The sequence below is a fragment of the Heterodontus francisci genome, chromosome 23 (genome assembly GCF_036365525.1).
Source record: "Heterodontus francisci isolate sHetFra1 chromosome 23, sHetFra1.hap1, whole genome shotgun sequence".
NCBI classification, from domain to species: Eukaryota; Metazoa; Chordata; class Chondrichthyes; order Heterodontiformes; family Heterodontidae; genus Heterodontus; species Heterodontus francisci.
This window is the reverse complement of record NC_090393.1, coordinates 62,868,185-62,890,659: the sequence shown is the minus strand read 5'-3', so window position 1 is coordinate 62,890,659 and position 22,475 is coordinate 62,868,185. Positions and strand designations below refer to the sequence as shown.

The 22,475-nt window shown below is 52.5% G+C and overlaps 1 protein-coding gene across 1 annotated transcript in view; it reads right to left on the bottom strand.

The window, feature by feature from the left end:
* LOC137382932 (T-box-containing protein TBX6L-like) overlaps positions 1-20,472 on the bottom strand; it is a 35,858-nt gene extending 15,386 nt beyond the window's left edge. The window contains exons 1-3 of the mRNA XM_068055507.1: positions 20,465-20,472; positions 19,983-20,250; positions 18,100-18,246 (exon numbers count right to left, since the gene is read on the bottom strand). Of these exons, the coding sequence (XP_067911608.1) occupies positions 18,100-18,246; positions 19,983-20,250; positions 20,465-20,472 (423 nt within the window). The remainder of the gene's footprint in view (positions 1-18,099; positions 18,247-19,982; positions 20,251-20,464) is intronic.
* Between the last annotated feature and the right edge of the window lie 2,003 nt (positions 20,473-22,475).

Genomic DNA, 22,475 nt, shown 5'->3' with positions numbered 1-22,475 from the left:
ACCCAGAGTCACCGCACCCAGAGTCACTGCAACCAGTCACCGCATCGATAGTGACTGTGCCCAGAGTCACTGCATCCAGTGTCATGGCACCCAGAGTCACTGCACTCAGTCAACGCACCCAGAGTCACTGCACCCAGAGTCATTGCACCCAGAGTCATTGCGCCCAATCAACGCACCCAGAGTCACTGCACCCAGAGTCACAGCTCCCAGACTCACTGCACCCGGAGTCACTGCAACCAGTCACCGCACCGATAGTGACAACACCCAGAGTCACTGCATCCAGTGTCACGGCACCCAGAGTCACTGCACCCAGAGTCATTGCACCCAGAGTCACTGCACCCAGTCAACGCACCAAGAGTCATTGGACCCAGAGTCACTGCACCCAGATCACTGCATCCAGTGTCACTGCTCCCAGAGTCACTGCACCCTGAGTCACTGCACCCAAGTCACTGTACCCAGAGTCACCGCACCCAGAGTCACTGCACCCAAGTCACTGCAACCTGTCACTGCACCAATAGTGAATGCGCCCAGTCACTGCATCCAGTGTCATGGCACCCAGAGTCACTGCACCCAAGTCACTGCAAACAGCCACCGCACCAATGGTGACTGCGCCCAGAGTCACTGCATCCAGTGTCATGGCACCCAGAGTCACTGCACCAAGTCAACGCACCCAGAATCACTGCACCCAGAGTCATTGCACCAAGAGTCATTGCGCCCAGTCAACGCAACCAGAGTCACTGCACCCAGATTACTGCACCCAGAGTTACTGCTCCCAGACTCACTGCACTCAGAGTCACTGCAACCATTCTCCGCACTGATAGTGAATACAACCAAAGTCACTGCATCCAGTGTCATGGCACCCAGAGTCACTGCACCCAGAGTCACTGGAACCAGAGTCACTGCACCCATATCACTGCATCCAGTGTCACTACTCCTAGAGTCACTGCACCCACAGTCAACACGCCCAGAGTCACTGCATTCACAGTCACTGCATCCAGAGTCACTGCACCCAGAGTAACTGCACCCAGTGTCACCGCACCCAAGTCACTGCACCCAGAGTCACTGCACCCAGAGTCACTGCACCAAGAGTCACCGCACCCAGAGTCACCACACCCAGAGTCACCGCACCCAGAGTCACCGCACCCAGAGTCACTGCACCCAGAGTCACTGCACCCAGAGTCACTGCACTGAGTGTCACCGCACCCGCAGTCACTACACCCACAGTCACTGTACAAAGAGTCACTGCACCCAGAGTCACTACACCCAGTGTCACCGCACCCAAGTCACTGCACCCAGAATCACCGCACCCAAGTCATTGCACCCAGAGTCACCGCACCCAAGTCATTGCACCCAGACTCACTACACTCAGTGTCACCGCATCAGCAATCACTGCACCGCAATCACTGCACAAAGAGTCACTGCACCCAGAGTCACTGCACCCAGAGTCACTGCATCCAGAGTCACTGCATCCAGAGTCACCACACCCAGAGTCACTGCACCCAAGTCACTGCAACCAGTCACTGCACCAATAGTGAATGCACCCAGTCACTGCATCCAGTGTCATGGCACCCAGAGTCACTGCACCAAGTCAACGCACCCAGAATCACTGCACCCAGAGTCATTGCACCAAGAGTCATTGCGCCCAGTCAATGCACCCAGAGTCACTGCACCCAAGTCACTGCACCCAAGTCACTGCACCCAGAGTCACTGCACCCAGAGTCACTGCTCCCAGACTCAGTGCACCCAGAGTCACTGCAACCAGTCACCGCACTGATAGTGACTACACCCAGAATCACTGCATCCAGTGTCACCGCACCCAGGTCACTGCACCCAGAGTCACTGCACCCAAGTCATTGCGCCCAGACTCACTGCACCAGCAATCACTGCACCGCAGTCACTGCACAAAGAGTCACTGCACCCAGAGTCACTGCACCCAAGTCACTGCAACCAGTCACTGCACCAATAGTGACTGCGCCCAGTCACTGCATCCAGTGTCATGGCACCCAGAGTCACTGCACCCAAGTCACTGCAACCAGCCACCGCACTGATAGTGACTGCGCCCAGAGTCACTGCATCCAGTGTCATGGCACCCAGAGTCACTGCACCAAGTCAACGCACCCAGAGTCACAGCACCCAGAGTCATTGCACCAAGAGTCATTGCGCCCAGTCAACGCACCCAGAGTCACTGCACCCAGAGTTACAGCTCCCAGACTCACTGCACATCAGAGTCACTGCAACCATTCACCGCACTGATAGTGAATACAACCAAAGTCACTGCATCCAGTGTCATGGCACCTAGAGTCACTGCACCCAGTCAATGCACCCAGACTCACTGCACCCAGAGTCATTGCACCCAGAGTCAATGCACCCAGTCAACGCACCAAGAGTCACTGGACCCAGAGTCACTGCACCCATATCACTGCATCCAGTGTCACTGCTCCCAGAGTCACTGCACACAGAGTCACTGCACCCAGAGTCACTGCAACCAGTCACCGCACCGATAGTGACTATACCCAGAGTCACTGCATCCAGTGTCATGGCACCCAGAGTCACTGCACCCAGATCACTGCATCCAGTGTCACTGCTCCCAGAGTCACTGCACCCTGAGTCACTGCACCCAAGTCACTGTACCCAGAGTCACCGCACCCAGAGTCACCGCACCCAAGTCACTGCAACCTGTCACTGCACCAATAGTGAATGCGCCCAGTCACTGCATCCAGTGTCATGGCACCCAGAGTCACTGCACCCAAGTCACTGCAAACAGCCACCGCACCAATGGTGACTGCGCCCAGAGTCACTGCATCCAGTGTCATGGCACCCAGAGTCACTGCACCAAGTCAACGCACCCAGTGTCACAGCACCCAGAGTCATTGCACCAAGAGTCATTGCGCCCAGTCAACGCAACCAGAGTCACTGCACCCAGAGTTACTGCACCCAGAGTTACTGCTCCCAGACTCACTGCACTCAGAGTCACTGCAACCATTCACCGCACTGATAGTGAATAAAACCAAAGTCACTGCATCCAGTGTCATGGCACCCAGAGTCACTGCACCCAGAGTCACTGGAACCAGAGTCACTGCACCCATATCACTGCATCCAGTGTCACTGCTCCCAGAGTCACTGCACCCACAGTCAACACGCCCAGAGTCACTGCATTCACAGTCACTGCATCCAGAGTCACTGCACCCAGAGTAACTGCACCCAGTGTCACCGCACCCAAGTCACTGGACCCAGAGTCACTGCACCCAGAGTCACTGCACCAAGAGTCATCGCACCCAGAGTCACCACACCCAGAGTCACTGCACCCAGAGTCACTGCACTGAGTGTCACCGCACCCGCAGTCACTACACCCACAGTCACTGTACAAAGAGTCACTGCACCCAGAGTCACTACACCCAGTGTCATCGCACCCAAGTCACTGCACCCAGAGTCACCGCACCCAGAATCACCGCACCCAAGTCACTGCACCCAGAGTCACTGCACCCAGAGTCACTGCACCAAGAGTCACTGCACCCAGAGTCACCACACCCAGAGTCACCGCACCCAGAGTCACCGCACCCAGAGTCACTGCACCCAGAGTCACTGCACCCAGAGTCACTGCACTGAGTGTCACCGCACCCGCAGTCACTACACCCACAGTCACTGTACAAAGAGTCACTGCACCCAGAGTCACTACACCCAGTGTCACCGCACCCAAGTCACTGCACCCAGAATCACCGCACCCAAGTCATTGCACCCAGAGTCACCGCACCCAAGTCATTGCACCCAGACTCACTACACTCAGTGTCACCGCATCAGCAATCACTGCACCGCAATCACTGCACAAAGAGTCACTGCACCCAGAGTCACTGCACCCAGAGTCACTGCATCCAGAGTCACTGCATCCAGAGTCACCACACCCAGAGTCACTGCACCCAAGTCACTGCAACCAGTCACTGCACCAATAGTGAATGCGCCCAGTCACTGCATCCAGTGTCATGGCACGCAGAGTCACTGCACCAAGTCAACGCACCCAGAGTCACTGCACCCAGAGTCATTGCACCAAGAGTCATTGCGCCCAGTCAATGCACCCAGAGTCACTGCACCCAAGTCACTGCACCCAAGTCACTGCACCCAGAGTCACTGCTCCCAGACTCAGTGCACCCAGAGTCACTGCAACCAGTCACCGCACTGATAGTGACTACACCCAGAATCACTGCATCCAGTGTCACCGCACCCAGGTCACTGCACCCAGAGTCACTGCACCCAAGTCATTGCGCCCAGACTCACTGCACCAGCAATCACTGCACCGCAGTCACTGCACAAAGAGTCACTGCACCCAGAGTCACTGCACCCAAGTCACTGCAACCAGTCACTGCACCAATAGTGACTGCGCCCAGTCACTGCATCCAGTGTCATGGCACCCAGAGTCACTGCACCCAAGTCACTGCAACCAGCCACCGCACCGATAGTGACTGCGCCCAGAGTCACTGCATCCAGTGTCATGGCACCCAGAGTCACTGCACCAAGTCAACGCACCCAGAGTCACAGCACCCAGAGTCATTGCACCAAGAGTCATTGCGCCCAGTCAACGCACCCAGAGTCACTGCACCCAAGTCACTGCACCCAGAGTTACAGCTCCCAGACTCACTGCACATCAGAGTCACTGCAACCATTCACCGCACTGATAGTGAATACAACCAAAGTCACTGCATCCAGTGTCATGGCACCTAGAGTCACTGCACCCAGTCAATGCACCCAGACTCACTGCACCCAGAGTCATTGCACCCAGAGTCAATGCACCCAGTCAACGCACCAAGAGTCACTGGACCCAGAGTCACTGCACCCATATCACTGCATCCAGTGTCACTGCTCCCAGAGTCACTGCACCCAGAGTCACTGCACCCAGAGTCACTGCAACCAGTCACCGCACCGATAGTGACTATACCCAGAGTCACTGCATCCAGTGTCATGGCACCCAGAGTCACTGCACCCAGATCACTGCATCCAGTGTCACTGCTCCCAGAGTCACTGCACCCTGAGTCACTGCACCCAAGTCACTGTACCCAGAGTCACCGCACCCAGAGTCACTGCACCCAAGTCACTGCAACCTGTCACTGCACCAATAGTGAATGCGCCCAGTCACTGCATCCAGTGTCATGGCACCCAGAGTCACTGCACCCAAGTCACTGCAAACAGCCACCGCACCAATGGTGACTGCGCCCAGAGTCACTGCATCCAGTGTCATGGCACCCAGAGTCACTGCACCAAGTCAACGCACCCAGTGTCACAGCACCCAGAGTCATTGCACCAAGAGTCATTGCGCCCAGTCAACGCAACCAGAGTCACTGCACCCAGAGTTACTGCACCCAGAGTTACTGCTCCCAGACTCACTGCACTCAGAGTCACTGCAACCATTCACCGCACTGATAGTGAATACAACCAAAGTCACTGCATCCAGTGTCATGGCACCCAGAGTCACTGCACCCAGAGTCACTGGAACCAGAGTCACTGCACCCATATCACTGCATCCAGTGTCACTGCTCCCAGAGTCACTGCACCCACAGTCAACACGCCCAGAGTCACTGCATTCACAGTCACTGCATCCAGAGTCACTGCACCCAGAGTAACTGCACCCAGTGTCACCGCACCCAAGTCACTGGACCCAGAGTCACTGCACCCAGAGTCACTGCACCAAGAGTCATCGCACCCAGAGTCACCACACCCAGAGTCACTGCACCCAGAGTCCTTGCACTGAGTGTCACCGCACCCGCAGTCACTACACCCACAGTCACTGTACAAAGAGTCACTGCACCCAGAGTCACTACACCCAGTGTCACCGCACCCAAGTCACTGCACCCAGAGTCACCGCACCCAAGTCATTGCACCCAGAGTCACCGCACCCAAGTCATTGCACCCAGACTCACTACACTCAGTGTCACCGCATCAGCAATCACTGCACCGCAATCACTGCACAAAGAGTCACTGCACCCAGAGTCACTGCATCCAGAGCCACTGCATCCAGAGTCACTGCACCCAGAGTCACCGCACCCAGAGTCACTGCACCCAAGTCACTGCAAACAGTCACTACACCAATAGTGACTGCACCCAGAGTCACTGCATATAGTGTCATGGCACCCAGAGTCACTGCACCCAGTCAGCGCACCCAGAGTCACTGCACCCAAGTCACTGCACCCAAGTCACTGCACCCAGAGTCACTGCTCCCAGAGTCAGTGCACCCAGAGTCACTGCAACCAGTCACCACACTGATAGTGACTACACCCAGAATCACTGCATCCAGTGTCACCGCACCCAAGTCACTGCACCCAGAGTCACTGCACCCAAGTCATTGCACCAAGACTCACTGCACCAGCAATCACTGCACTGCAGTCACTGCACAAAGAGTCACTGCACCCAGAGTCACTGCACCCAAGTCACTGCAACCAGTCACTGCACCAATAGTGACTGCGCCCAGTCACTGCATCCAGTGTCATGGCACCCAGAGTCACTGCACCCAAGTCACTGCAACCAGCCACCGCACCGATAGTGACTGCACCCAGAGTCACTGCACCAAGTCAACGCACCCAGAGTCACAGCACCCAGAGTCATTGCACCAAGAGTCATTGCGCCCAGTCAACGCACCCAGAGTCACTGCACCCAAGTCACTGCACCCAGAGTTACTGCTCCCAGACTCACTGCACTCAGAGTCACTGCAACCATTCACCGCACTGATAGTGAATACAACCAAAGTCACTGCATCCAGTGTCATGGCACCTAGAGTCACTGCACCCAGTCAACGCACCCAGACTCACTGCACCCAGAGTCATTGCACCCAGAGTCAATGCACCCAGTCAACGCACCAAGAGTCACTGGACCCAGAGTCACTGCACCCATATCACTGCATCCAGTGTCACTGCTCCCAGTGTCACTGCACCCAGAGTCACTGCAACCAGTCACCGCACCTATAGTGACTATACCCAGAGTCACTGCATCCAGTGTCATGGCACCTAGAGTCACTGCACCCAGTCAACGCACCAAGAATCACTGGACACAGAGTCACTGCACCCAGATCACTACATCCAGTGTCGCTGCTCCCAGAGTCACTGCACCCAGAGTCAATGCACCCAGACAACGCACGCAGGGTCACTGCATCCAGAGTCACTGCACCCACAGTCACTACACCCGCAGTCACTGTACAAAGAGTCACTGCACCCAGAGTCACTACACCCAGTGTCACCGCACCCAAGTCACTGCACCCAGAGTCACCGCACCCAAGTCATTGCTCCCAGACTCACTGCACCCAGAGTCACCGCACCCAGAGTCACTACACTCAGTGTCACCGCACCAGCAATCACTGCACCCAAGTCACTGCACAAAGAGTCACTGCACCCAGAGTCACTGCATCCAGAGTCACTGCATCCAGAGTCACTGTACCCAGAGTCACCGCACCCAGAGTCACTGCACCCAAGTCACTGCAACCAGTCACTGCACCAATAGTGAATGCGCCCAGTCACTGCATCCAGTGTCATGGCACCCAGAGTCACTGCACCAAGTCAACGCACCCAGAGTCACAGCACCCAGAGTCATTGCACCAAGAGTCATTGCGCCCAGTCAAGGCACCCAGAGTCACTGCACCCAAGTCACTGCACCGCAGTCACTGCACAAAGAGTCACTGCAATGAGAGTCATCACACCCAGAGTCACTGGACCCAGAGTCACTGCAACCAGAGCCACTGCACCCAGAGTCACTGCATCCAGAGTCACTGTACCCAGAGTCAATGCACCCAGAGCCACTGCACCCAAGTCACTGCACCCAGAGTCACTGCTCCCAGACTCACTGCACCCAGAGTCACTGCAACCAATCACCGCACCGATAGTGACTACACCCAGAGTCACTGCATCCAATGTCATGGCACCTAGAGTCACTGCACCCAGTCAACGCACCAAGATTCACTGGACCCAGAGTCACTGCAACCAGAGTCACTGCACCCAGTCAACGCACCAAGATTCATTGGACCCAGAGTCACTGCAACCAGAGTCACTGCATCCAGAGTCACTGCGTCCAGAGTCACTGTACCCAGAGTCACCGCACCCAGAGTCACCGCACCCAGAGTCACTGCACCCAGTCAACGCACCCAGATTCACTGCACCCAGAGTCATTGCACCCAGAGTCATTGCGCCCAATCAAAGCACCCAGAGTCACTGCACCCAAGTCACTGCACCCAGAGTCACAGCTCCCAGACTCACTGCACCCGGAGTCACTGCAACCAGTCACCGCACCGATAGTGACAACACCCAGAGTCACTGCATCCAGTGTCACGGCACCCAGAGTCACTGCTCCCAGACTCACTGCACCCAGAGTCACTGCTCCCAGACTCACTGCACACAGAGTCACTGCAACCAGTCACCGCACCGATAGTGACTACAGCCTTAGTCACTGCATCCAATGTCATGGCTCTTAGAGACACTGCACCCAGTCAACGCACCAAGATTCATTGGACCCAGAGTCAATGCAACCAGAGTCACTGCACCCAGAGTCACTGCATCCAATGTCATGGCTCCTAGAGACACTGCACCCAGTCAACGCACCATGATTCACTGGACCCAGAGTCACTGCAACCAGAGTCACTGCACCCAGAGTCACTGCATCCAGAGTCACTGTACCCAGAGTCACCGCACCCAGAGTCACCGCACCCAGAGTCACTGCACCCAGTCAACGCACCCAGAGTCACTGCACCCAGAGTCATTGCGCCCAATCAAAGCACCCAGAGTCACTGCACCCAAGTCACTGCACCCAGAGTCACAGCTCCCAGAGTCACTGCACCCGGAGTCACTGCAACCAGTCACCGCACCGATAGTGACAACACCCAGAGTCATTGCATCCAGTGTCACGGCACCCAGAGTCACTGCACCCAGAGTCATTGCACCCAGAGTCACTGCACCCAGTCAACGCACCAAGAGTCACTGGACCCAGATTCACTGCACCCAGATCACTGCATCCAGTGTCACTGCTCCCAGAGTCACTGCACCCTGAGTCACTGCACCCAAGTCACTGTACCCAGAGTCACCGCACCCAGAGTCACTGCACCCAAGTCACTGCAACCTGTCACTGCACCAATAGTGAATGTGCCCAGTCACTGCATCCAGTGTCATGGCACCCAGAGTCACTGCACCCAAGTCACTGCAAACAGCCACCGCACCAATGGTGACTGCGCCCAGAGTCACTGCATCCAGAGTCATTGCACCAAGAGTCACTGCACCAAGTCAACGCACCCAGAGTCACAGCACCCAGAGTCATTGCACCAAGAGTCATTGCGCCCAGTCAACGCACCCAGAGTCACTGCACCCAGAGTTACTGCACCCAGAGTTACTGCTCCCAGACACACTGCACTCAGAGTCACTGCAACCATTCACCGCACTGATAGTGAATGCAACCAAAGTCACTGCATCCAGTGTCATGGCACCTAGAGTCACTGCACCCAGTCAATGCACCCAGAGTCACTGCACCCAGAGTCATTGCACCCAGAGTCAATGCACCCAGTCAACGCACCAAGAGTCACTGGAACCAAAGTCACTGCACCCATATCACTGCATCCAGTGTCACTGCTCCCAGAGTCACTGCATCCAGAGTCACTGTACCCAGAGTCACCGCACCCAGAGTCACCGCACCCAGAGTCACTGCACCCAGTCAACGCACCCAGAGTCACTGCACCCAGAGTCATTGCGCCCAATCAAAGCACCCAGAGTCACTGCACCCAAGTCACTGCACCCAGAGTCACAGCTCCCAGAGTCACTGCACCCGGAGTCACTGCAACCAGTCACCGCACCGATAGTGACAACACCCAGAGTCATTGCATCCAGTGTCACGGCACCCAGAGTCACTGCACCCAGAGTCATTGCACCCAGAGTCACTGCACCCAGTCAACGCACCAAGAGTCACTGGACCCAGATTCACTGCACCCAGATCACTGCATCCAGTGTCACTGCTCCCAGAGTCACTGCACCCTGAGTCACTGCACCCAAGTCACTGTACCCAGAGTCACCGCACCCAGAGTCACCGCACCCAGAATCACCGCACCCAGAGTCACTGCACCCAAGTCACTGCAACCTGTCACTGCACCAATAGTGAATGTGCCCAGTCACTGCATCCAATGTCATGGCACCCAGAGTCACTGCACCCAAGTCACTGCAAACAGCCACCGCACCAATGGTGACTGCGCCCAGAGTCACTGCATCCAGTGTCATGGCACCCAGAGTCACTGCACCAAGTCAACGCACCCAGAGTCACAGCACCCAGAGTCATTGCACCAAGAGTCATTGCGCCCAGTCAACGCACCCAGAGTCACTGCACCCAGAGTTACTGCACCCAGAGTTACTGCTCCCAGACACACTGCACTCAGAGTCACTGCAACCATTCACCGCACTGATAGTGAATGCAACCAAAGTCACTGCATCCAGTGTCATGGCACCTAGAGTCACTGCACCCAGTCAATGCACCCACAGTCACTGCACCCAGAGTCATTGCACCCAGAGTCAATGCACCCAGTCAACGCACCAAGAGTCACTGGAACCAAAGTCACTGCACCCATATCACTGCATCCAGTGTCACTGCTCCCAGAGTCACTGCACCCAGAGTCACTGCACCCACAGTCAACACGCCCAGAGTCACTGCATTCACAGTCACTGCATCCAGAGTCACTGCACCCAGAGTAACTGCACCCAGTGTCACCGCACCCAAGTCACTGCACCCAGAGTCACTGCACCCAGAGTTACTGCTCCCAGACTCACTGCACTCAGAGTCACTGCAACCATTCACCGCACTGATAGTGAATACAACCAAAGTCACTGCATCCAGTGTCATGGCACCTAGAGTCACTGCACCCAGTCAACGCACCCAGACTCACTGCAGCCAGAGTCATTGCAGCCAGAGACAATGCACCCAGTCAACGCACCAAGAGTCACTGGAACCAGAGTCACTGCATCCAGAGTCACTGCACCCACAGTCAACACGCCCAGAGTCACTGCACCCAGAGTAACTGCACCCAGTGTCACTGCACCCAGAGTCACTGCACCGAGAGTCACTGCACCGAGAGTCACCGCACCCAGTGTCGCTGCACCCAGTGTCACAGCACCCAGAGTCACTACACCCAGTGTCACCGCACCCAAGTCACTGCACCCAGAGTCACCACACCCAGGTCATTGCACCCAGACTCACTGCACCCAGAGTCAGTGCTCTCAGTGTCACCGCACCCGCAGTGCACCGCAGTCACTGCACAAAGACTCACTGCACCCAGAGTCACTGCATCCAGAGTCACTGCAGCCAGTGTCACCACACCCGCAGTCACTACACCCACAGTCACTGTACAAACAGTCACTGCACCCAGTGTCACAGCACCCAGAGACACTGCACTCAGTGTTACCGCTCCCGCAGTCACTGCACCGCAGTCACTGCACAAAGAGTCACTGCACCCAGAGTCACTGCATCCAGAGTCACTGCATCCAGTTTCACTGCACCCAGAGTCAGTGCGCCCAGTGTCACTGTACCCAGAGTCACGGCAACCAGTGTCACTATACACAGAGTCACTGCACCCAGTGTCACCACACCCACAGTCACTGCATTCAAGTCACTGCACCCAGAGTCACTGCTCCCAGACTCATTGCACCCAAAGTCACTGTGACCAGTCACCGCACCGATCGTGACTGTGCCCAGATTCACTGCATCCAGAGTCACTGCACCCAGTTTCACTGCACCCGTAGTCACTACACCCACAATCACTGCACAGTCACTGCAACCAGAGTCACCACACCCAGAGTCAGTGCACACAGATTCGATACACCCAGTGTCACTGCACCCAAGTCACTGCACCCAGAGTCACTGCTCCCCGACTCACTGCACCCAGAGTCACTGCAACCAGTCACCGCAACGATAGTGACTGCACCCAGAGTCACTGCATTCAGAGTCACTGCACCCAGTGTTACCACACCCGCAGACACTGCACCAAGAGTCACTTCACCCAGAATCACTGCATCCAGTGCATCCAGAGTCACTACACCCAGAGTCATGGCAACCAGAGGCACTACACCCAGAGTCACTGCACCCAGTGTCATGACACCAAGAATCACTGCACCAAGAGTCACTGCACCCACAGTCACTGCACCAACAGCCACTGCACCCAGAGTCACTGCACCCCGTGTTACCGCAACCAGAGTCACTGCACAAAGACTCACTGCAACCAGAGTCACCGCACCCAGAGTCACTGCACCCAAGTCACTGCATCCAGAGTCACTGCACCCAGTGTTACCACACCCGCAGACACTGCACCAAGAGTCACTTCACCCAGAGTCACTGCACCCAGTGTCACTGCCCTCAGATTTACTGCACCCAATCAGCACACCCAGTGTCACTGCACCCAGAGTCACTGCATCCAGTGTCACCGCACCCATAGTCACTGCACCCAGAGTCACTGCTCCCTGAGTCGTTGCATCCATAGTCACTGCATCCAGTGTCACTACACCCAGAATCACTGCACCCAGTGTCACTGCACCCAAGTCACTGCACCCAAGTCATTGCACCCAGAGTCACCACACCCAGAGTCCCTGCACCCAGTGTCACAGCACCCAGAGTCACAGCACCCAGAGTCACAGCACCCAGAGTCACTGCACCCAGAGTCACCAAACCCAGAGTCACTGCACCCAAGTGACTGCACCCAGAGACCCAGCTCCCAGACTCACTGCTCACAGAGTCACTGCAACCAGTCACTGCACCGATAGTGACTGCGCCCAGAGTCATTGCATCCAGTGTCATGGCATCCAGAGTCATTGCACCCAGTCAATGCACCCAGAGTCACTGCACCCAAGTCACTGCACCCAGAGTCACTGCTCCCCGACTCACTGCACCCAGAGTCACTGCAACCAGTCACCGCACCGATAGTGACTCTACCCAGATTCACTGCATCCACAGTCACTGCACCCAGTGTTACCACACCCGCAGACACTGCACCCAGAGTCACTGCCCCCAGATTTATTGCACCCAATCAGCACACCCAATGTCACTGCACCCAGAGTCACTGCATCCAGTGTCACTGCACACAGAGTCACTGCACGCAGAGTCACTGCACCCAGACCACTGCATCCAGTGTCACTGCACCCAGAGTCAGTGCGCCCAGTGTCACTGTACCCAGAGTCACAGCAGCCAGAGTCTCTATACACAGAGTCACTGCACCCAGTGTCACCACACCCACAGTCACTGCATCCAAGTCAATGCACCCAGAGTCACTGCTCCAAGAATCATTGCACTCAAAGTCACTGTGACCAGTCACTGCACCGATCGTGACTGTGCCCAGAGTCACTGCATCCAGAGTCACTGCACCCAGTGTCACCGCACCCATAGTCACTGCACCCACAATCACTGCACAGTCACTGCAACCAGAGTCATCACACCCAGAGTCAATGCACCCAGAGTCGATACACCCAGTGTCACTGCACCCAAGTCACTGCACCCAGAGTCACTGCAACCAGTCACCGCAACGATAGTGACTGCACCCAGATTCTCTGCATCCAGAGTCATTGCACCCAGTGTTACTACACCCGCAGACACTGCACCAAGAGTCACTTCACCCAGAGTCACTGCATCCAGTGCATCTAGAGTCACTGTACCCAGAGTCATGGCAACCAGAGGCACTACACCCAGAGTCACTGCACCCAGTGTCACGACACCAAGAATCACTGCACCAAGAGTCACTGCACCCACAGTCACTGCACCCACAGCCACTGCACCCAGAGTCACTGCACCCCGTGTTACCGCAACCAGAGTCCCTGCACAAAGAGTCACTGCAACCAGAGTCACTGCACCCAGAGTCACCGCACCCAGAGTCACTGCACCCAAGTCACTGCATCCAGAGTCACTGCACCCAGTGTTACCACACCCGCAGACACTGCACCAAGAGTCACTTCACCCAGAGTCACTGCACCCAGAGTCACTGCCCCCAGATTTACTGCACCCAATCAGCACACCCAGTGTCACTGCACCCAGAGTCACTGCATACAGTGTCACTGCACCCAGAGTCACTGTACGCAGAGTCACTGCACCCAGTCAACACACCCAGAGTCACTGCACCCTGAGTCACTGCTCCCAGACTCATTGCACTCAAAGTCAATGTGACCAGTCACCGCACCGATAGTGACTGTGCCCAGAATTACTGCATCCAGAGTCACTGCACCCAGTGTCACCGCACCCGTAGTCACTACACCCGCAGTCACTGCACAGTCACTACAACCAGAGTCACCACACCCAGAGTCAATACACCCAGTGTCACCGCACCCAAGTCACTGCACCCAGAGTCACTGCACCCAGAGTCACTGCATCCAGAGTCACTACATCCAGAGTCACTACATCCAGAGTCACCACACCCAGAGTCACTGCACCCAGTGTCACCGCACCCGTAGTCACTACACCCGCAGTCACTGCACAGTTACTACAACCAGAGTCACCACACCCAGAGTCAATGCGCCCAGTGTCAATACACCCAGTGTCACCGCACCCAAGTCACTGCACCCAGAGTCACTGCACCCAGTGTCACTGCACCCACAATCACTGCACAAAGAGTCACTGCAACAAGAGTCACTGCACCCAGAGTCACTGCACCCAGAGTCACTGCATCCAGAGTCACCACACCCAGAGTCACTGCACCCAGTGTCACAGCACCTAGAGTCACTACACCCAGTGTCACCACACCCAGTGTCATCGCACCCAAGTCACAGCACCCAGAGTCACTACACCCAGTGTCACCGCACCCAGGTAACTGTACCCAGAGTCACTGCATCCAGAGTCACTGCATCCAGAGTCACTGCATCCAGACTCACCACACCCAGAGTCACTGCACCCAAGTGACTGCACCCAGAGACCCAGCTCCCAGACTCACTGCTCCCAGACTCACTGCTCACAGAGTCACTGCAACCAGTCACCGCACCGATAGTGACTGCGCCCAGAGTCACTGCATCCAGTGTCATGGCTCCCAGAGTCATTGCACCCAGAGTCACTGCATCTAGTGTCACTGTACCCAGAGTCACAGCAACCAGAGTCACTATACACAGAGTCACTGCACCCAGTGTCACCACACCCACAGTCACTGCATCCAAGTCACTGCACCCAGAGTCACTGCTCCCAGACTCATTGCACCCAAAGTCACTGTGACCAGTCACTGCACCGATAGTGACTGCGCCCAGAGTCACTGCATCCAGTGTCATGGCTCCCAGAGTCATTGCACCCAGAGTCACTGCATCTAGTGTCACTGTACCCAGAGTCACAGCAACCAGAGTCACTATACACAGAGTCACTGCACCCAGTGTCACCACACCCACAGTCACTGCATCCAAGTCACTGCACCCAGAGTCACTGCTCCCAGACTCATTGCACCCAAAGTCACTGTGACCAGTCACTGCACCGATAGTGACTGTGCCCAGAGTCACTGCATCCAGAGTCACTGCACCCAGTGTCACCGCACCCGTAGTCACGACACCCGCAGTCACTGCACAGTCACTGCAACCAGAGTCACCACACCCAGAGTCAATGCGCCCAGAGTCAATACGTCCAGTGTCACCGCACCCAAGTCACTGCACCCAGAGTCACTGCACCCAGAGTCGGTGCATCCATAGTCACTGCATCCAGAGTCACTACACCCAGAATCACTGCACCCAGTGTCACAGCACCCAGAGTCACTACACCCAGTGTCACTGCACCCAAGTCACTGCACCCAAGTCACTGCACCCAGAGTCACCACACCCAGGGTCACTGCACCCAGTGTCACAGCACCCAGAGTCACAGCACCCAGAGTCACTGCACCCAGAGACACTGCATCCAGAGTCACTGCATCCAGAGTCACCATACCCAGAGTCACTGCACCCAAGTGACTGCACCCAGAGACCCAGCTCCCAGACTCACTGCTCCCAGACTCACTGCTCACAGAGTCACTGCAATCAGTCACTGCACCGATAGTGACTGCGCCCAGAGTCACTGCATCCAGTGTCATGGCTCCCAGAGTCATTGCACCCAGAGTCACTGCATCTAGTGTCACTGTACCCAGAGTCACAGCAACCAGAGTCACTATACACAGAGTCACTGCACCCAGTGTCACCACACCCACAGTCACTGCATCCAAGTCACTGCACCCAGAGTCACTGCTCCCAGACTCATTGCACCCAAAGTCACTGTGACCAGTCACCGCATCGATAGTGACTGTGCCCAGAGTCACTGCATCCAGAGTCACTGCACCCAGTGTCACCGCACCCGTAGTCACGACACCCGCAGTCACTGCACAGTCACTGCAACCAGAGTCACCACACCCAGAGTCAATGCGCCCAGAGTCAATACGTCCAGTGTCACCGCACCCAAGTCACTGCACCCAGAGTCACTGCACCCAGAGTCGGTGCATCCATAGTCACTGCATCCAGAGTCACTACACCCAGAATCACTGCACCCAGTGTCACAGCACCCAGAGTCACTACACCCAGTGTCACTACACCCAGTGTCACTGCACCCAAGTCACTGCACCCAAGTCACTGCACCCAGAGTCACCACACCCAGAGTCACTGCACCCAGTGTCACAGCACCCAGAGTCACAGCACCCAGAGTCACTGCACCCAGAGACACTGCATCCAGAGTCACTGCATCCAGAGTCACCATACCCAGAGTCACTGCACCCAAGTGACTGCACCCAGAGACCCAGCTCCCAGACTCACTGCTCACAGAGTCACTGCAACCAGTCACTGCACCGATAGTGACTGCGCCCAGAGTCATTGCATCCAGTGTCATGGCATCCAGAGTCACAGCACCCAGAGTCACTGCACCCAGTCAATGCACCCAGAGTCACTGCACCCAGTCAATGCACCCAGAGTCACTGCAACCAGTCACCGCACCGATAGTGACTCTACCCAGATTCACTGCATCCACAGTCACTGCACCCAGCGTCACTGCCCCCAGATTTACTGCACCCAATCAGCACACCCAGTGTCACTACACCCAGAGTCACTGCATCCAGTGTCACTGCACGCAGAGTCACTGCATCCAGTCAACGCACCCAGAGTTACTGGACACAGAGTCACTGCACCCAGACCACTGCATCCAGTGTCACTGTACCCAGAGTCACGGCAGCCAGAGTCACTATACACAGAGTCACTGCACCCAGTGTCACCACACCCACAGTCACTGCATCCAAGTCACTGCACCCAGAGTCACTGCTCCAAGAATCATTGCACCCAAAGTCACTGTGACCAGTCACCGCACCGATCGTGACTGTGCCCAGAGTCACTGCATCCAGAGTCACTGCACCCAGTGTCACCGCACCCATAGTCACTGCACCCACAATCACTGCACAGTCACTGCAACCAGAGTCACCGCACCCAGAGTCAATGCACCCAGAGTCACTGCACCCAGAGTCACTGCACCCAAGTCACTGCACCCACAGTCACTGCACCCACAGTCACTGCACCCAAGTCACTGCACCCAGAGTCACTGCCCCCACCGTCACTACTCCCAAAGTCACTGCACCCAGTGTCAGCATACCCAGAGTCTCTGCACCCGGTGTCACTGCACCCGGAATCACTGCACCCGGAGTCACTGCGTCCAGAGTCACTGCACTAGTGACACCCATGTTTATTGTGATACATATTGAGTCAATGTGGCACCAACAGAAGCCATCCCTCCAGAAACCTCAAACTTCCATTGTTGCCCGTCACTCCAGTATCCTTACTCCCAATTGAAGCCCATTTCTATAGCATCCTCACTCCCCATTAGACATCCTACCATTGTCCTCACTTCCCTATTGAAGCCCATTCCTCCAGTGTCCTCATTTCCCCACTAAGAACCATACCTCCACTATCCTCACTCCCCACTCCCTCCAGTATCCTCACTGAGGGCCATCCCATCACATTGAGGATAGAACTAATATCACAAAGAAGAATTCTTTGTACAAACTGTTGGAGGAAGTGAAAAAGTGACTGTAAATCTGAACTCCAATCTAAACGTTGGGGATCTATCTGGTCAGAATTCAACTGGAATCTCTAATTGCTCTGTTTGAATGGGTGTGGAGACAGAGCTTTGAAGAGTCAGTGAGGGAGTGGTTACCTGGGAATTCTGGTAGGCTGTTACTGCAATGAAGACCATCTCAGGGAACACAAACGTGGCAAAGCTGTTCCAGCAGAGACTGTACAGGTCATTGGCCTGCACAACATGAAAGCGGGGCTGGTATCTGTGCATGGAGTGCAGGATGATCTGGAAGAGCAAGTTTTTGCCTGAGGTTAGACAACCTGTCAGAAATTGGAATCCTCGAATGTTTAATGCACAGGACAAATACAAGTGAGGTAGACCATTCAGCCCATCTTAACTGTCCCATCCACTTTCCCCATTTCTTAAAGTATTCCTGGCTTTCCATTTCCCTTGTCCTGTCTGTGGCTGCATTCCATGTATGGAGCACTCCATGTGTGTGAAGAGACTCCTAGCCATTTGGAGATGGTGAAGTCTCTTTGTCTGCTATTTTAACCCGGGTCTTAACCCATTTTATTTTAAATATGAATATTCAAAAGGTCTGATTCCAAGACTGTTGAATCAAGTGCAGCAGGATCTGCAGATATAGATGGGGGGCATCTAAGCGAGTGCAGCCAATCAGGCGAGTGCTAGCTATGACCACTTCTCATGCAGTAACATTACAATGGGGACACAGTGTGATCGGGATGTTTGTGAGCCACCCATATTTCTGTGGCACCATTGGAGCTTCCTTTAAGGAGTTTCCTTTAAGAACAGAGCTCTCTAAGTGCACTGCTCACCTGACACCTCACCTGAAGTACAATCAGAGGTGGGCATTGTTCACATACTTTAAATGCAATGGCTGTGGTTATGTAGGAACCTTTTGTTGGGGAGGCTCTGGGAGAGTAAAAATGACCACCCTAAGCTGCCAAACAGAAAAGGCAGGCTGCCACGAGAAGGGTGAAAACTCAATTTCTTGCCATGTCGAGTTGTCAACTTCCCGGAGTCACCAGGGATTAAATATTAATTTCATGAACACTACAGCCAGGAGGAAAATCGTATGGCCATAAGAAAGTATTGGAGATGGGAATAAAGGTTATTTGACTCAATCAGAAATCATCCAATCAGGTAAGAGTCTGTTTACTCTCCAATTGGAAAGATGTGAGTATCAATGTGTCAGGTGACCAATAAGGGGAGCATGGAAGTTGCAGCTGGGAGGTCATGTGATGAAACTTACAGGAATACGACCAATCAGAGTTGGCAACTCTGTTGCCAGATCTCCTATTGGACATTGCCCATTGGCAGCAAAGCCCCAGAGAATCAGTACTGATTACTGGGCAGCCGATGAAGGCCACAAACTGGGTGACAGATTTGCTGAGATAGACAACTCATTACACTGGGGTTGGCGATGGGTGTCCTGCTGTATATGGATTCTCAAGCTCATAGTTTGATGCATTTGTAATGGTCAAATTAACATCTGAAGGAGAAAACAATCTACGACAAGGAACTGGCAAAGAGTCTAATCATTTACACAATAGCCATCTATTATCATTCATATTGTGGACAGGCAAATGTCTGCACCAGCTTACGATTATAAACCTCAAGAGCACAAATTAACTTTGACTGAACTTCCTGATTGATTAATATCCAGCATCAGAACCTTACCTAAAGTAAGAGGATATTCCATTGCTCAGCACTCACATCCCTGAGGATCAAATTCACCAAAAACTATCAGTACATCTGATCCATTCATCCACCCAGAAAGTCTTTTAGTCTTGACATATGTTTATACAAGCAACAGTGAATCTTGTGCTGGTGCAGAACCTCATGTTCAGATGGAACCTCATACTGAGGCAGAACCTTTTGCTGAGGTAAACTTCATATTGAGTAGAAACTCATGTTAAATAAAACCTGCTGTTAGGCAATTGGCTGAAACAGGCCCTACTCCAACAAGTCAGAGAGCTCCCAAACGTTTGTTATCTTACATGTCCGTGCTGGTCAAGAGTGTTGTTAGTTAGCTTGAGCTTGTGGAAGGAGATCGGCTTGCTCATCCATGAGGATCCGAAGCTCGGAGAATCTGGGTGGATGTAGAACCGCCGAGGGAGGTTGGGTTCTGCTTTCCCTCCTGCTTCCCAACACTTGGACAGCCACTTATAGCGTATGTTATCCACTGGAACAATGTCCATTAGCATAGTGTATTGAGAATGGGGATCCAGACCCGACACACTCACACGGCACTGAGGGAAAGTCCGTCTGTCAGAGAGACAAAAGAACACAGAATTAGGAGCTTCCATCAGTAAGGAATCACAAAATACCCCAGTCTGCACTCATCAAACTACTCTTGGGGATTTTGTATGGCTGGTTCTTTTAGTTTGGCAGATCACCTGGTGGTGCTGACTCTGTACTGGGTTCAGTCCCATAATGATCCACCCCAGCTCTGGTACCTCATCCAGTGGTCAATCCTCACGCCGACATGAACCTAAATACTGAGACTATTCAATCATGGTCTGCAACATGTCTACGTCTGTGCCTGTCCTCAGCCGGCATCCACATACACACACACGTGCACCATTCAGTATTGTTCTGTTGACAGTGACCAGGTGAAGTTGATTTTCCATCTCTTTAACCCGGGGGTATGAGACTGCCTGAAGTTCCCTACTGCTGCCCCACTTCAGCACAGCAATATCAGGGCCTAAAAGACACTGAACAAAAAGTAGTTTGACCTTCTGTGATCAACACCAACGAAATGTGCTGACCATCTTTACCAGGACACAGGGAGTTCTGGAAAATTCGTCTCTGGTACCGCCATATTAGGAATAATTTTGACGTTCGGCAACGCGTTAAAAATACCTTCCACAACTTCAGAAGGACAGACAAACAATACATAAAAAGGGTAAGCTGTTTGTCAGGAGGAAATCCAGAGGGGTAAGGGCACTGACTGATAATCTGTAGTGCAATTTATTAATTGATAACCTGCAGTGTGATTTATTGATTGATAACCTGAACTGTGATTTACTAATTGATAACCTGAACTATGATTTACTAATTGATAACCTAAAGTGTGATTTACTAATTGATAACCTGAACTATGATTTACTAATTGATAACCTAAAGTGTGATTTACTAATTGATAACCTGAACTATGATTTACTAATTGATAACCTAAAGTGTGATTTACTAATTGATAACCTGAACTATGATTTACTAATTGATAACCTAAAGTGTGATTTACTAATTGATAACCTGAACTATGATTTACTAATTGATAACCTAAAGTGTGATTTACTAATTGATAACCTAAAGTGTGATTTACTAATTGATAGCCTGCAGTGTGATTTACTAATTGATAACCTAAAGTGTGATTTACTAATTGATAACCTGAACTATGATTTACTAATTGATAACCTAAAGTGTGATTTACTAATTGATAACCTGAACTATGATTTACTAATTGATAACCTGAACTATGATTTACTAATTGATAACCTAAAGTGTGATTTACTAATTGATAACCTGAACTATGATTTACTAATTGATAACCTGAACTATGATTTACTAATTGATAACCTAAAGTGTGATTTACTAATTGATAACCTAAAGTGTGATTTACTAATTGATAACCTGAACTATGATTTACTAATTGATAACCTGAACTATGATTTACTAATTGATAACCTAAAGTGTGATTTACTAATTGATAACCTGAACTATGATTTACTAATTGATAACCTGAACTATGATTTACTAATTGATAACCTAAAGTGTGATTTACTAATTGATAACCTGAACTATGATTTACTAATTGATAACCTGAACTATGATTTACTAATTGATAACCTAAAGTGTGATTTACTAATTGATAACCTGAACTATGATTTACTAATTGATAACCTGAACTATGATTTACTAATTGATAACCTGAACTATGATTTACTAATTGATAACCTAAAGTGTGATTTACTAATTGATAACCTGAACTATGATTTACTAATTGATAACCTGAACTATGATTTACTAATTGATAACCTAAAGTGTGATTTACTAATTGATAACCTGAACTATGATTTACTAATTGATAACCTGAACTATGATTTACTAATTGATAACCTAAAGTGTGATTTACTAATTGATAACCTGAACTATGATTTACTAATTGATAACCTGAACTATGATTTACTAATTGATAACCTAAAGTGTGATTTACTAATTGATAACCTGAACTATGATTTACTAATTGATAACCTGAACTATGATTTACTAATTGATAACCTAAAGTGTGATTTACTAATTGATAACCTGAACTATGATTTACTAATTGATAACCTGAACTATGATTTACTAATTGATAACCTAAAGTGTGATTTACTAATTGATAACCTAAAGTGTGATTTACTAATTGATAACCTGAACTATGATTTACTAATTGATAACCTAAAGTGTGATTTACTAATTGATAACCTAAAGTGTGATTTACTAAT